Raw genomic sequence first — 14,441 nt, forward strand, 5'->3', positions numbered from 1 at the left:
GGAATTAACCTTGTGAAGTGAGCAGCCTATTTGCCTTTACTCATTTAACCCTATTCTATCTATAACCTATTGCTCTGTGCGTCTCAATGCCAGTATGCCATTATGGACCCCAGAGCTATTGTGATAAAGTACAGACCATACCCGTTGGAGAATATCATTTTAGTAATTACTACAATTAAATACATTGTAAACATACGACATACAAATGCAAACTAAATACAGTAATTATTGGTGATATGAAAAAAGCTGGTTTTAATTACATGTTTCATATTGCAGACAAGTAGGAAAGAAAATAAAACACGACTGTGAAATTACATTTGTGATTCTGACAGCTGTGTTTAACACCTCTACTCTTTTCTATAAGGAAAAACATTCTCCTTCAAGAAAAGATGCAAACAGACAACTAAAAGAAGTCTATCCTACACTACAGTACAGTATATTGCAGGACACAGGAGGGTTAGCATGGTGGCACTTTAGATTGATTTCAGCAAAGCTTCTAATACAATCCCATATAATGATATAATACATTTTTTTTTTACAAACTAGGGGCCATATTCTCAAATAATTGATCCTATGTTTAAGTGTATTCTCAAACTGAGATACACTTAAACATGCCTAAGATACGACGGCCTGTGCCGTTGTATCTTAGGCTGCAATATTTACGCTAACCGCTAGGTGGCGGTCAGCGTAGAATATGCAAATGACTAGTCACGCCGATTCTCTAACGTACGCTTGCCCGCCGTAGTGTTTTAACGTCGTTTCCGTAAGCGATACGCGGCGTAAAGATAAACATGCCCCCCTAGGTGGCGTACTCAATGTTAAGTATGGCCGTCGATCCCGCGTCGAAATTTGAAAATTTAACGTTGTTTGCGTAAGTCGTCCGTGAATGGCGCTGGACGCCATTTACGTTACAGTCAAAACAAATGACGTCCGTGAGACGTCATTTAGCGCAATGCACGTCGGGTAATTTACCCGACGGAGCATGCGCATTACGATCGGCGCAGGAGCGCGCCTAATTTAAATGATCCACGCCCCCTACCAGGATCATTTGAATTAGGAGGGCTTGCGCGGGTGGACTTTATGCGATGCTGCCGGAAGTTTACAGGTAAGTGGTTTGGGAATCAGGCACTTGCCACTTAAACTTGCGGCGGCGTAACGTAAAGGACATACGTTCCGCCGCCTCAGATCTTTAAGAATATGCCCCTAGGTCTCAAAAGAGAAATATGCTTTTTTGGTAATACTTCTCATGTGGGCCACAATAGTGCACTTACTTTTGCACTAAAGTCTGCTGTCGGCTGAGATCACAGAGCTGCTCCAGTCTCTGGATGTATACTGACAATAATGTCGGGCCTCAGCCAGATGCCTGACCAGCAGATGGCTCAGCCTTTTGGCGGACTGTTGAGAGCCTTATGCCCTGTACACACGATAGGTTAGTCTGATGAAAACGGTCTGATGGATTTTTCCATCAGTTATCCGATGAAGCTGACTGATGATCAGTCGTGCCTACACACCATCTGTTAAAAAAAACGATTGTGTCAGAACGCGGTGACGTAAAACACAACGACGTACTGAAAAAAATGAAGTCCAATGCTTCCAAGCATGCGTCGACTTGATTCTGAGCATGCATGGATTTTTAACCGATGGACGTACCTACAGACGATCGTTTTTTTCTATAGGTTTTTTATCCATCAGATAATTTTAAAACAAGTTACTATTTTTTTAACCTATGGATAAATAAATGATGGAGCCCACACACGATCGGTTTGGTCTGATGAAAACAGTCCATCAGACCGTTTTCATCAGACTAACTTATCGTGTGTACGCAGCATAAGCCAGCCAATCCCGCCCCCTCCACAGTCCAGTGCTTTGGTGAGGACTGGAGCGGATAAGCAGAGAGTAGTGACTGACAATCATCACTCTCTGCTCATAGAGGACTAAAGAACTGAGTGATCAGCATTCATGTGATTGTTCAGTTCTCAGGCTTAGAGCCGATGTGGGACAACCTCAGCATGGGACCAGTGCTGCAGCCATATACAGTACAGACCAAAAGTTTGGACACACCTTCTCATTCAAAGAGTTTTCTTTATTTTCATGACTATGAAAATTGTAGATTCACACTGAAGGCATCAAAACTATGAATTAACACATGTGGAATTATACATAACAAAAAAGTGTAAAACAACTGAAAATATATTTCATATTCTAGGTTCTTCAAAGTAGTCACCTTTTGCAGCAGACACATCTCGAGAACTGGTAAGAGGAGACTGTGAGAATCAGGCCTTCATGGTAGAATATCTGCTAGGAAACCACTGCTAAAGAAAGGCAACAAGCAGAAGAGACTTGTTTGGGCTAAAGAACACAAGGAATGGACATTAGACCACTGGAAATCTGTGATTTGGTCTGATGAGTCCAAACTTGAGATCTTTGGTTCCAACCCCTGTGTCTTTGTGCGACGCAGAAAAGGTGAACGGATGGACTCTACATGCCTGGTTCCCACCGTGAAGCATGGAGGAGGAGGTGTGAGGGTGCTTTGCTGGTGACACTGTTGGGGATTTATTCAACATTGAAGGCATACTGAACCAGCATGGCTACCACAGCATCTTGCAGCGGCATGCTATTCCATCCATCAGGACAATGACCCCAAACACACCTCCGGGCTAAGGGCTATTGGACCAAGAAGGAGAGTGATGGGGTGCTGCGCCAGGTGACTACCTCTTGAAGCTCATCAAGAGAATGCCAAGAGTGTGCAAAGCAGTAATCAAAGCAAAAGGTGGCTACTTTGAAGAACCTACAATATGAAATATATTTTCAGTTGTTTTAACACTTTTTTGTTATGTATAATTCCACATGTGTTACTTCATAGTTTTGATGCCTTCAGTGTAAATCTACAATTTTCATAGTCATGAAAATAAAGAAAACTCTTTGAATGAGAAGGTGTGTCCAAACTTTTGGTCTGTACTGTAAGTGAGTATGTATGTATGTTTGTTTTGTTTTTTTAAACTTCACCAAATTCTCCGGTAAACCATGAATAGTGCAGTAAATACCCAGTTGGCTAGGATAGATAGTGTGGTTATAAATAAGGGTTCTTCTCCGTTGTACTTTTGCTTTGTTTTGCCAATAGTCATTGTACAATCACTGTTCAAACTACATGTAGACTACTTCATAAATAAAAACATTTATAGAAAAAAGAAAGGAGTAAAGGTTCTTTGTAAATGGAGACTAGTCAATAGTATACTAGGTCCTGTTCTTTTTAATCTGTTTGTAAGTGATATAACTAAGGGCTCATTCAACACTTGCTTCGGCATCAACACACATTAACGGCTAGTCTACACTTGCTTCAAAACAAGGCTTTGAACAGGCTTTGTTAAAGCTCTCTGAACGCCAGTCAAAGCTCCTGTCACTAAAAAAAGGATTAGATAACAGTCCTGTTTACACCTTGCTTTTGCTTTGCTTTAGTGGTGCTTCAAAGCATATTTAAAGCCTCCATAGAAGTCTATTGCAAAGCTTGCTTGAAGCCCAACCGAAGCCTCATCGAAGCCCCATCAAAGCTCCACCAAAGCCTCATTGAAGCCCCACCGAAGCCTCATCGAGGCCCCACTGAAGATTCATCGAGGCCCCACTGAAGATTCATCGAGGCCCCACTGAAGACTCATCGAGGCCCCACTGAAGACTCATCGAGGCCCCACTGAAGACTCATCGAGGCCCCACTGAAGACTCATCGAAGCCCCACTGAAGCCTCATCGAAAGCCCCACTGAAGCCTCATCGAAGCCCCACTGAAGACTCATCGAAGCCCCACTGAAGACTCATTGAAGACTCATCGAAGCCCCACTGAAGCCTCATCGAAGCCTCATCGAAGCACCAAGCAAAAGCAAGGTGTAAACAGGACTTTAAGCTTGGCATTTTATCTAGTGACAGGGGCTTTGCCTGGCATTCAGAGAGCTTGTCCTAAGCCATGTTTTGAAGTGTAAACTAGCACTAAAAGGTTTAATGGGTAAGGTATGCGTGTGCTTTTGCTGATGATACAAAGGTGTACAATGGAGTTGATATCCCTGGAGGTTTTTGTAGCAAAAACATGATTTGGCATTGCCGGAAAATTGGGCACAATAGTGGAAACTGACGTTCAATGACTCTAAACGTAAAATAATGCCCTAGCAAAAAAGAATCATTTGATAAAGTAAAATATTACCTTGAGCTGTGGTGTCCTCCTTTCAGCAAAATCTTCCTCTTCCGATTGTCCCTCCAGGGATTAAGAGAAATAAGGGGCTGTGATAAATACTCATCTAAAGTGCCTGATATTTGCCCACCTTTTACACCAAACTTCTCCAGTCAAAAACGTGGTCACTACAGCTTCTATGAATGAAGAAGGATCTATGAAGGAGCAGACCTTTCAATCACACTCCTGCTTTTCATTCATATATCCGGTTTCATTTGTAGAGGCTTAGAGGAGAATGATTTTGGTGAAAGCAGAACACAACAGCACAAGGGACACATCTCGCTGAATTAGAGTAATGCCCTTGTGCTGATTTTTTAATTTTTTGTTAAAACCTAGACTTTAAGGGTGTGAATAAGGTTCAGGAGGGCAGTTTTTCAAACATGAAAAACATGAAAAAAAACATGAAAAAAAGAAAATGACAACATGACATCAAACTATCAGGAAAAAGCTCAAAGCGAACCTCAGGCCTTGTACACACGACCGAACATGTCTGCTGAAACTGGTCCGCAGACCAGTTTCAGCGGACAGATCCGACCGTGTGTAGGGCCTAGCAGACAGGTTTCCAGCAGACAAAAGTTTTAAAGCATGCTTTAAAACTTGTCTGCTGGAAACTCGTCCGTCCGACATGTCCGCTGGTTAGTACACCTAACCAGCGGACAGAAATCTCCCGCATGCGTCGAATGGATTCGACGCATGCGTGGAAGTATTTTACTTCCTGGTTTGGTGACGTGGCGGCGTCAACGTCTGCGCCACATCACCGCGCTGTCTGTCTGCGGGGATTTCGGTTTGATAGTGTGTACAGCCATCAGACCAAAATCTCCCATCGGACATGTTCTATCGTGTGTACAGGGCCTTAGAAGTTACTATGTTCAGAACGAGTAGATGATGCTTAGAAAAGACTTCCAGGTAGAGAGTCAGTTAACAATAAGTGGATTCAAAGATGTATGGGACAAACATAGAGATATATATATATATATATATATATATATATATATATATATATATATATATATAGGATGCATCCATATGGGACAAACATATATCTATATTTTTGGGATCTATCCATATGGGACAAACATAGATCTATATGTATGGGATCTATCCATATGGGACACACATACATCTATATGTATGGGATCTATCCATATGGGACAAACATAGATCTATATGTATGGGATCTATCCATATGGGACACACATACATCTATATGTATGGGATCTATCCATATGGGACAAACATAGATCTATATGTATGGGATCTATCCATATGGGACACACATACATCTATATGTATGGGATCTATCCATATGGGACACACATACATCTATATGTATGGGATCTATCCATATGGGACAAACATAGATCTATATGTATGGGATCTATCCATATGGGACAAACATAGATCTATATGTATGGGATCTATCCATATGGGACAAACATAGATCTATATGTATGGGATTTATCCATATGGAACAAACATACATCTATATGTATGGGATCTATCCATATGGGACAAACATAGATCTATATGTATGGGATGTATCCAAATGGGACAAACATAGATCTTATATTTATATAAAACAGCCAACTCTTTTCTGCCCTCACTGTTCTATGTTCCTATGTTTGGACAGCCCTGCATAATCCCTCTCACCTCCATCACTCCTCAGTTCTGTAAGCAAGCAATAGTAGGAGTGAATATGCACATTCCTATATAAAAGATACTGGTATGAGTATCTTTTATATAGATGGCTGCCCCTGACCAGGTAAGTGCAAGCTGCTGGCTTTGTACAGAACCATTACTAAAACTTGAAAGACTCTTTTTGGCCTCAAACCTGTACAAAATGTACCGGGTTAATCATCAGCTTTAAAATGAACACATAAACTCAGAAATAAAAACTGATGTAACGCTTCCCAGTGGGAAGGCAATGCTGTGCCAGCGAAGGTAATATTACATTTTGAAAGAAAAGTTTATGTCCTGCACACTAGTGCAGTTGGCAAATATCAGAACCATGGAAAGATCCTTGGCTTACCTGACAAGAATGTACACTATTTTACCATGCCAGAGAGAGGACAGACTTCACACTGAAGAGCAATCATATGAAGCATTTCAAACAGATGATTGTTTGTTTGTTTCTCCATAAGCCTTCTGTTCTGGTCATTGCAGCACAACAACTACAAATGCTCCAGCATTCCTGATATCAAGTCATTATGTAATGAAATGATATTATCTCTTTAGCATTCTCCTGTTAAAAAAAAACATTCAAATGCTAAACCCAGGTGAGAAGACCAGACTGCCCAGTGAAAAACTGCCTGTCCAAATAGTAAACTATGTGACCCACCACATCTGCATAAGAGCATATCATCCATATACATGGCAAACATTTGGGGGGTTAATTAATAATCTTTGTTGCAGGAACGGGACGACATTTCCTGCTCTTTCATTTGGGTGAGAATAAAATAACCGCCCCCCCCCACCCAAAGCCTCTTGGGATAATGACGTCACACATACCGAGCTTTGAATCAGTCTTCTCTACACTGTGCATGCACTGGACTATGCATAGGTGTACGCAGCCTATTGCATTAGGGTGTGCACCTTAAAGCTCCAACACATGTGTGTGTGTGACATTTACCAGCCTCTTCCCCACTCTCCATCCTAAAACAATGGGGACCCGGGCAGCAGAAAGAGGGACAGGAGGGGTGGCATATATTGGTATCGATCTCCTGTATTTTCCTCCTCTGGCAGTTGAAATATCAGCAAGGGGGAGAGGAGGAGAAGCCTACTTTCAGCTGCTGCAGGAGGAAAATACAGATCGGTTCCACTAAATTTTGCCCCCCCCCCCCCGCCGCAACTCCTGCCCAGGTTCTGGGGGATGGCAATGAAGGATAGTGGTCACCTGCCCTCGATTGTCAGGGAGCTCACAATTGAGAGGCTGCCTTTCCCAGGATAAGGGTGTGCCCAGGCACACCTGGTACACCCCTTGCGCACGCCTATGGGACTATGTGAAGCAAACTGTGCATGCGACATGTCATCACTGGATCGGCTGCAACAATTAACCGCTTAAGGACCAGCGCACGACTATATATGTTGGCACAATGGTACGGCTGGACAGATGGACTGTACGTCCCCTTTAGGCTGCGACATTGTGGGTGCGCACGCACCGCCGCAAGCTCCGTGAGTCCTGGGTCCTGTGGACTCGATGTCCGCTGGGGTACCCACGATCGTCTCATGGAGAGGAAGAACGGGGAAATGCTGATGTAAACAAGCATTTCCTCATTCTTCCTATTGACAGGACACTGATCACAGCTCCCTGTAATTAGGAGCAGTGATCAGTATCGTTTCACACATAGCCCATCCCCCCCACAGTTAGAAGCACTCACTAGGACACACTTAACCCCTTCACTGCCAGTGTCATTTTTACAGTAATCAGTGCATTTTTATAGCACTGATCTCTGTAACAATGACAATGGTCCCAAAATGGCATCAAAAGTGTCCGCCATAATATCGCAGTCACGATAAAAATCGATGATCGCCGCCATTACTAGAAAAAATAAAAATATAAATAAAAATGCCATAAAACTATCCCCTATAACAGGGGTCCTCAAACTATGGCCCTCCAGTTGTTCTGTCACTACAATTCCCATCATGCCTAGTCATGTCTGTGAATGTCAGAGTTTTACAATGCCTCATGGGACTTGTAGTTCCGCAACAGCTGGAGGGCCGTAGTTTGAAGATCTCTGCCCTTTAACTTTTGTGCAAACCAATTAATGAATGCTTATTGCAATTTTTTTACCAAAAATATGTAGAATACGTATCGGCCTAAACTGAGGAAAAAATGTTTTTTAGATATTTTTGGGGATATAGCAAAAAGTAAAGAATATTGTTTTTTTTTATTGTCGCTCTATTTTTGTTTATAATGCAAAAAATTCAAACCGCAGAGTTGATTAAATACCACCAAAAGAAAGCTCTATTTGTGGGGAAAAAAGGACATCAATTTTGTTTGGGAGCCACGTCGCAAGACCGCGCAATTGTCAGTTAAAGCGACACAGTGCCGAATCACAAAAAATGTTCTGGTCTTTGACCAGCCAAATGGTCCGGGGCTTAAGTGGTTAAGAAGGGACAGCCAGCCTCCTGATGACTTCAGATGAGGGTATGGGACCCAGAATGCTGAAACAAAGCTGCAGTATACAATGGACAACATTGGATTTACTGGAAGGGTAAGAATGTTCTTTGTGGAAAGCCCAGTGGACAAGGTAAGAGGCTGAAAATGTTACTCTTTAAAACTCATTGTCCATGGGTAGGCTCTCCTAACCAAGGTAAGAGTTACCTTTCTTTTCACCAGTAAAAGGTACAACGTCCTCCCTGTCTTGGTGCTCCATGGCTTCTTTGCGCAAATAATCCAGTAGGTGCTCTCTGTCAAATCCTCCGGAAGCTTCCTTCGTTGTCTGGTCTTTCTGTCGGAATCCAGCAGGTAACAAGGCATTCTGAAAATAAAAAAAGCCATTAGAGCAATGAACACTTCAAAACTAGGCATTACATCACCCTAAATTACCCAATATCCTGAATCTGTCAAACAAAGATAATAACAGTATAGTTATTTCTAGAGGATAAAGTAATAAGTTCCTAATCGCTTACTAGCTTGTATTCATTTTAAAGCTGAGCTCCAATCACAAAACTTTTATTAAAATATATTGGCCAATAGCCACTGAGAATAACAGTCCAAACATCCTACAAAACTATGAACTATGGGAAGGAGCCAACGGGTCGACCCATTACAGGATGCCTACAAAAAAACTACAGGAGGAGACAAGACCAGTCACTCTGCACAAGGTGATGGATCAGCAGTGACCGGTCTTTTTCACACTGGATTACTGTACAGATCTGGAAGAAAAACACAAAGCGCCCCAAGATTCAAGGAAGAATACACATGACATGTATTTAGACCAGTGTTTCTCAACTTTTTTCAGTCAAGGCACCCTTTAAAAATGGTGGACAGTCTCGAGGCACCACGTTCTAAAATGTAAACATTATTCTAATTGTTTTACAAAATGCAGCAACATCCACAAGTCAAAGTAGGGCACCCAAAGTTAGAGGTGGTTTATTCTTCCAAAGCAAATACACTTTTGCAAACAGGTACGAACTAGTATTCCAATGTTTATCCATCACTCAGTGTCAGGGCTGGGCTCAGCCCTTCCTTCTCTGAGCTGGCCGCTCAGCTGTCGGCTAATTGCCAGCTCCCATCTCTCCACAGTGACTCACCTGTTGATGATTCGGCTCGTCAGTCCTGCCTACTTAAGCTGTCCAGCTCAGTTGATCTCTGCCTTCGCCTTGGTCAACATCATAGAGACGATCTCCTGCGTTCCTGTTGAAGACTTGCTTGGCTGACGTTCCTTCTTGCTCCAGATCCTTCTTTCTGTTCTACTACATATATCTCTGGCTCTCTGATATTTGGCTTGGCTGATTGTTTATTATTAAACAAGTGTGATTTGACTTTACTTCTGTCTCGGTCTGATTCATGGTTTCTGACACTCAGCTAATGTGACCCCACCGCTGATGGAGAGGGGCAGGGGAGGGTCAAACAAGGATGCTATGCAGGCGACCGACATCTTTTTTATCAACTGATGACGCCATTGGTCATTAGGACGCCGGCAGCTAGAAGGTTGTGATTGTGCACAATGAAAACCTGTGGCTTTGTGTAACTAATAGGCAGCTTTCATCCACACGCTGGCTTGTGTATACAATTTTTGGGTAATCTTTAGGCATTTTGCCAAGGCACCCATGAAGAAACCTAATTTAAACAATATTTGCTAATCCTGGAGTTCAGCTTTAACAGAGGGTCCACTTCCCATAGCCTACTATCAAAGAACAGGGAGACACCAGTTCTGAAGATTTTTTGTTTTCGTGGGGTACTATTACAATGTTCATACCATATCATGCAAAAATAGTCTACATAACACGTTTAACATTCCATAAAGCATGCCTGTGTAGCCAGGGCCGTTTGAAGAAATTAGGGGGCCCCAAGCAAACAAAAAAAAAATCACTTTTCAAGTTGAGAAGCGGGGGGGAGGGGGCTTGGGTTTGTCGGCTTACACACTGAAGGTGTTATTTAATGATAACACAGAGAATACATTAGCCCCCAGGACAGGGCAGGACAGGTAGGTAGGTGATGGATCTGGCGAGTCATTGATCTTTGGGATGTGGAGTAGAATATCTTCCTCCATACAACCCAATAAAATCATAAACATGAAATATTGCAACACAAGCTAAACAAATGCTGAGACCATAAACAAGCATATTAGGAAATGAGAACTGGGCAGATAGAAATATGACATGAAAGGAAAGCAGTGTTTATGAGAGGCACATGTCTAGGATAGAACCCCCACCCCTCCCCCTATCAGTCCTATAATAGATCTGCACACAGAATGTTACCTGCAGTCTGTGATCTGTGTCTTGGCACCTGTCAGTGCATGGATCTCTCTCCTAGTCCCGAGCTGGCCAGGGGCCCCAGCAGGGAGGGCCCTTGCCGCACCGCTGATTCCTCCTGCAGTCCGGTCGGCCGTGTACCATAACCGCGCGGTACAGGAGATTCAGTTTGCTGTTCCCAGGGCCGGACTGAAAAGGAAGTGAACACTCAGTGTGTTCACTTCCTGTCATTCCGGCCGGGAACAGGAACCTGATTCTCCTGTACCGCGCGGTTATGGTACACGGCCGACCGGACTGCAGGAGGAATCAGCGGTGCGGCAAGGACCCTCCCTGCTGGGGCCCCTGGCCAGCTCAGGGCCCCTGGCTAGCTTGGGGCCCCAGGCAATTGCTTGGTTTGCCTGTCGGGTTCCGACGGGCCTGTGTGTAGCAAGGTATTACTGTTGCAAGCATACTAATGGATCGCAATTTGTGCTTAATAGAATTTTGGCTCCCTCTGATGTTTGTTAAATGCTAAGAGTATTAAAGCTTGTTTGGTTCAGTTATTTATGGACAAAGCACTATGGGTATTGTGGTATCATAGACAGAGACTCTCTTGCTGTGAGTAGAACTAAAACTACATTACCCACAAGGCCGCTGTACTACCAAAGTGCAATGCGCCATGCATAGCTTGATGGGAGGACTTATTTAAGGCAAGGGCGGTCTCAGCCCGCTCTCTCTGGACGCCACCTTCCATCCAACAGGAGGCCTGCGTTGACCATTGTTCTATTTCTTTGCCAAGTAAACATCTTAACACTGGTTAAGCCATATCTTGTGTGGGACTCTGTCTGTAGCAGCTGTGTGGCAGGTGAACAACACCAAGGTAACAATATTTGACTGCATTTATTGTTGTGTGGTATCATTGTGGATTCCTATAACCATTCGGGGTCCACAATTACATTGTTGTCCATTTGTGCCAAGGGGGGGGGATCAAGCCAAATTAAAGGGGGGAGGGGGTTGACAGGCAGAGTGCAGGCCCAAATCTAAACCAGCAGCTCCTTTGGGGGTAGTGATACACCTGCAAACACACATGAAACAGCAAACTCACTCTGAGACAGTTCACTAGCAATGGCCTTCCCCAGTTAAAAGTCACTTCAGAAATGCTATGTTCCCTATTAAAGTCGAACTAAACCCCCCTATTCTTTTCAGCCAAAGAAGATGTCATCTTAGCTTTTGTTTGATCTGCAGCAGCAATGGTGCTACACATGTGATCAGTAATGACTCCAGCCATTTGACAGTTTGGTTGAGAACACAAGCAAATGTGACAGTTAGCTTCCCCAGCATGCTGGGAATGTAATTGCTTTTTGAATCCATGAAATCAATGGGTTTAAATTTTGCTTTAAACAAAAATAACTGCCATGGCTATATTTGTATAGAAAGTTTATTCTTTGTAAAATCAGTTATAAAGACAAAATGAGATCTCCATACACAAGGCTAGGAAGGATTCTGATACTTTAGAACAAGAAGATTCTTAAAAGCAGATGGACATTTGTTATCTATTACTCTTTCCTTTGATCAGAGATCAGATTTGGTTTTTCCATGTGTGGGTAGAGATATTTTGCAACACATAGCTGGCTTCCTGATTTGGAAGGGTTAGGTTGCGGTTAAAGTTATTTTATTCATTGTAATAAATTAGTTTTTGAATGTGATAAATTCGATTGCCGATTGATATAAAACAGGTTACATATCAGTCGCAGCAATGCCAGGCATCAGATTTTCTTTATAGTAAAAGGATAATATAGCGCCTGCGATGTCCTCACTCGACCCGTCCTTCGGATCTCGGGTGGAGTCGCCAGCATCTTCAGTAATGGAAACAGGAAGTGAAGCCTTGCAGCTTCACAGCCTGGTTCCCTACTGCGCATGCGTGAGTCGCACTGCGCATCCTGACTGGTCCCTGCTGTCTTCTGGGACCATCGCCAGATTCTGCGGCGATCCATCGCCAGAAGTGGGAGCAAATACCTGTATTATACAGGCATCTGCTCCTCCCTCCCCCTGAAAGGTGCCAAATGACACCGGAATGGGAAGGGCGAACCTGGATAAGCGAAAGTTCTATTTTTGGGTGGAACTCCACTTTAAGGTAACTTCTTTATTATTTTTTACTGTAGATATTTAAAATGAAATCCATGGGATAGAAATAAAAGTGTTCCGAACCATAAGAGTTCCCATATAATCCAGTTACAACATTTGGCGTCTTTGGCATTTAAGTTGCACCGCAGAAAAAGAATGCAGCTCATGTTTATGGAACACATATTTTATTAAAGCCCAGTGGAGTAATAAAGTTTATATATTGGCACCATAGCTGGGCAAGAAGTTACACCCACCAAATACAGGATACATACCGAGTGCAGAGAACTTGTCATTATATTAAAAGAGCTAAGTGAGTGTACTCATAGATATCACCAGACAATCGACTTCTGAATGTGCTAAAATCAGAGGTACACAGATCATTCCATTGGGTTTTGTATTGTTTTCCATTGTATTGTTTTTGTAATGTTGGGGGGGGGGGGGGGGTTCTGAGTCATTTCTAACAAAACATGATGATTTTTACATGTAAGAAAGGAGTGCCAGAATTGGCCTGGTATGGAAGTGGTTGAATTGTGTATGAAGTTCTTCCTTATAGCAAAGGTACGTGAAAGCCTTTAACCACTTGCCGCTCGCCAATGACATATTGACGTCGGCAAAGTGGTTGTAGAATCCTGACTGGACGTCATATGACGTCCTCAGGATTCTGAGCCGCTGCGCGCCCCCGGGGGCGCGCATCGCGGCGATCGTTGCTGCAGGGTGTCAGTCTGACACCCCGCAACGCCGATCTCGGTAAAGAGTCTCTCACGGAGGCTCTTTACCACGTGATCAGCCGTGTCCAACCATGGCTGATCACGATGTAAACAGGAAGAGCCGTTGATGGCTCTTCCTCACTCGCGTCTGACAGATGCGAGTAGAGGAGAGCCGATCGGCGGCTCTCCTGACAGGGGGGGTTCGCGCTGATTATTTATCAGCACAGCCCCCCCTCGGATCGCCACACTGGACCACCAGGGAAGCCCACCCTGGACCACCAGGGAAGGGCAAACAAAAACAAAAAGGGGGCAAAAAAAAAAAAAAAAAAGTCTGAAAAAAAAAAGCATTAAAAAATAAAAAAGATGCCAATCAGTGCCCACAAATGGGCACTGACTGGCAACATGGGTAAATCAGTGCCGCCCCACAGTGTCCATCAGTGCCACCCCACAGTGTCCATCAGTGCCACCCCACAGTGTCCATCAGTGCCACCCCACAGATCAGTGCCCATCTGTGCCACCCATAAGTATCCATCAGTGCCACCCAGTGGAGGCCCATCCATAGGGGGCGCATGGGCGCCGCCCCCCTCCCCCCAAAGGCCCTTTTTAAGAAAAAAAAAGGTCCTTTAAGACAGTGCATGTTCAGGGTGGGCGCCGGTCACAGACTCAGTGCACTGCTATAGCATCATTGAAGCGTCACGCCAATGCAGCAGGCAAGATGCTTCATTTGCATTTTTTTTTAAGCTCTGTGGCTATGTGCTGTGCGCCACGAGCCAATCACTCTCCACTATAATTGGGTCCTGCTGCTTCCTCACTGCAGAAGGAAATGGGTGGTGCTTTCCCCAGGGCAGTGTTACTTTCGCTTTTGGCTCCAGGAGGACTCTAAGGTAAGTAACTTATTAAAACACTTTATTTGTCTCAGTCTCATTGTCTGTCCTGTCCAGTGTCCCTGTCCATCCCATCATGTCCAGCACCTTATGCTGTATGCTCAGCCTGTACT

The 14,441-nt window shown here is 43.7% G+C and overlaps 1 protein-coding gene across 1 annotated transcript in view; it reads right to left on the bottom strand.

Annotated features, from left to right (window-relative positions):
- The window catches only part of TMOD2 (tropomodulin 2), a 150,130-nt gene that overhangs the window by 67,285 nt on the left and 68,404 nt on the right, over window positions 1–14,441 (bottom strand). Inside the window, exon 3 of the mRNA XM_040342684.1 lies at window positions 8,539–8,695. Within this exon, the coding sequence (XP_040198618.1) occupies window positions 8,539–8,695 (157 nt within the window). The remainder of the gene's footprint in view (window positions 1–8,538; window positions 8,696–14,441) is intronic.

Source organism: Rana temporaria, chromosome 3 (genome assembly GCF_905171775.1).
Source record: "Rana temporaria chromosome 3, aRanTem1.1, whole genome shotgun sequence".
Classification (NCBI taxonomy): Eukaryota; Metazoa; Chordata; class Amphibia; order Anura; family Ranidae; genus Rana; species Rana temporaria.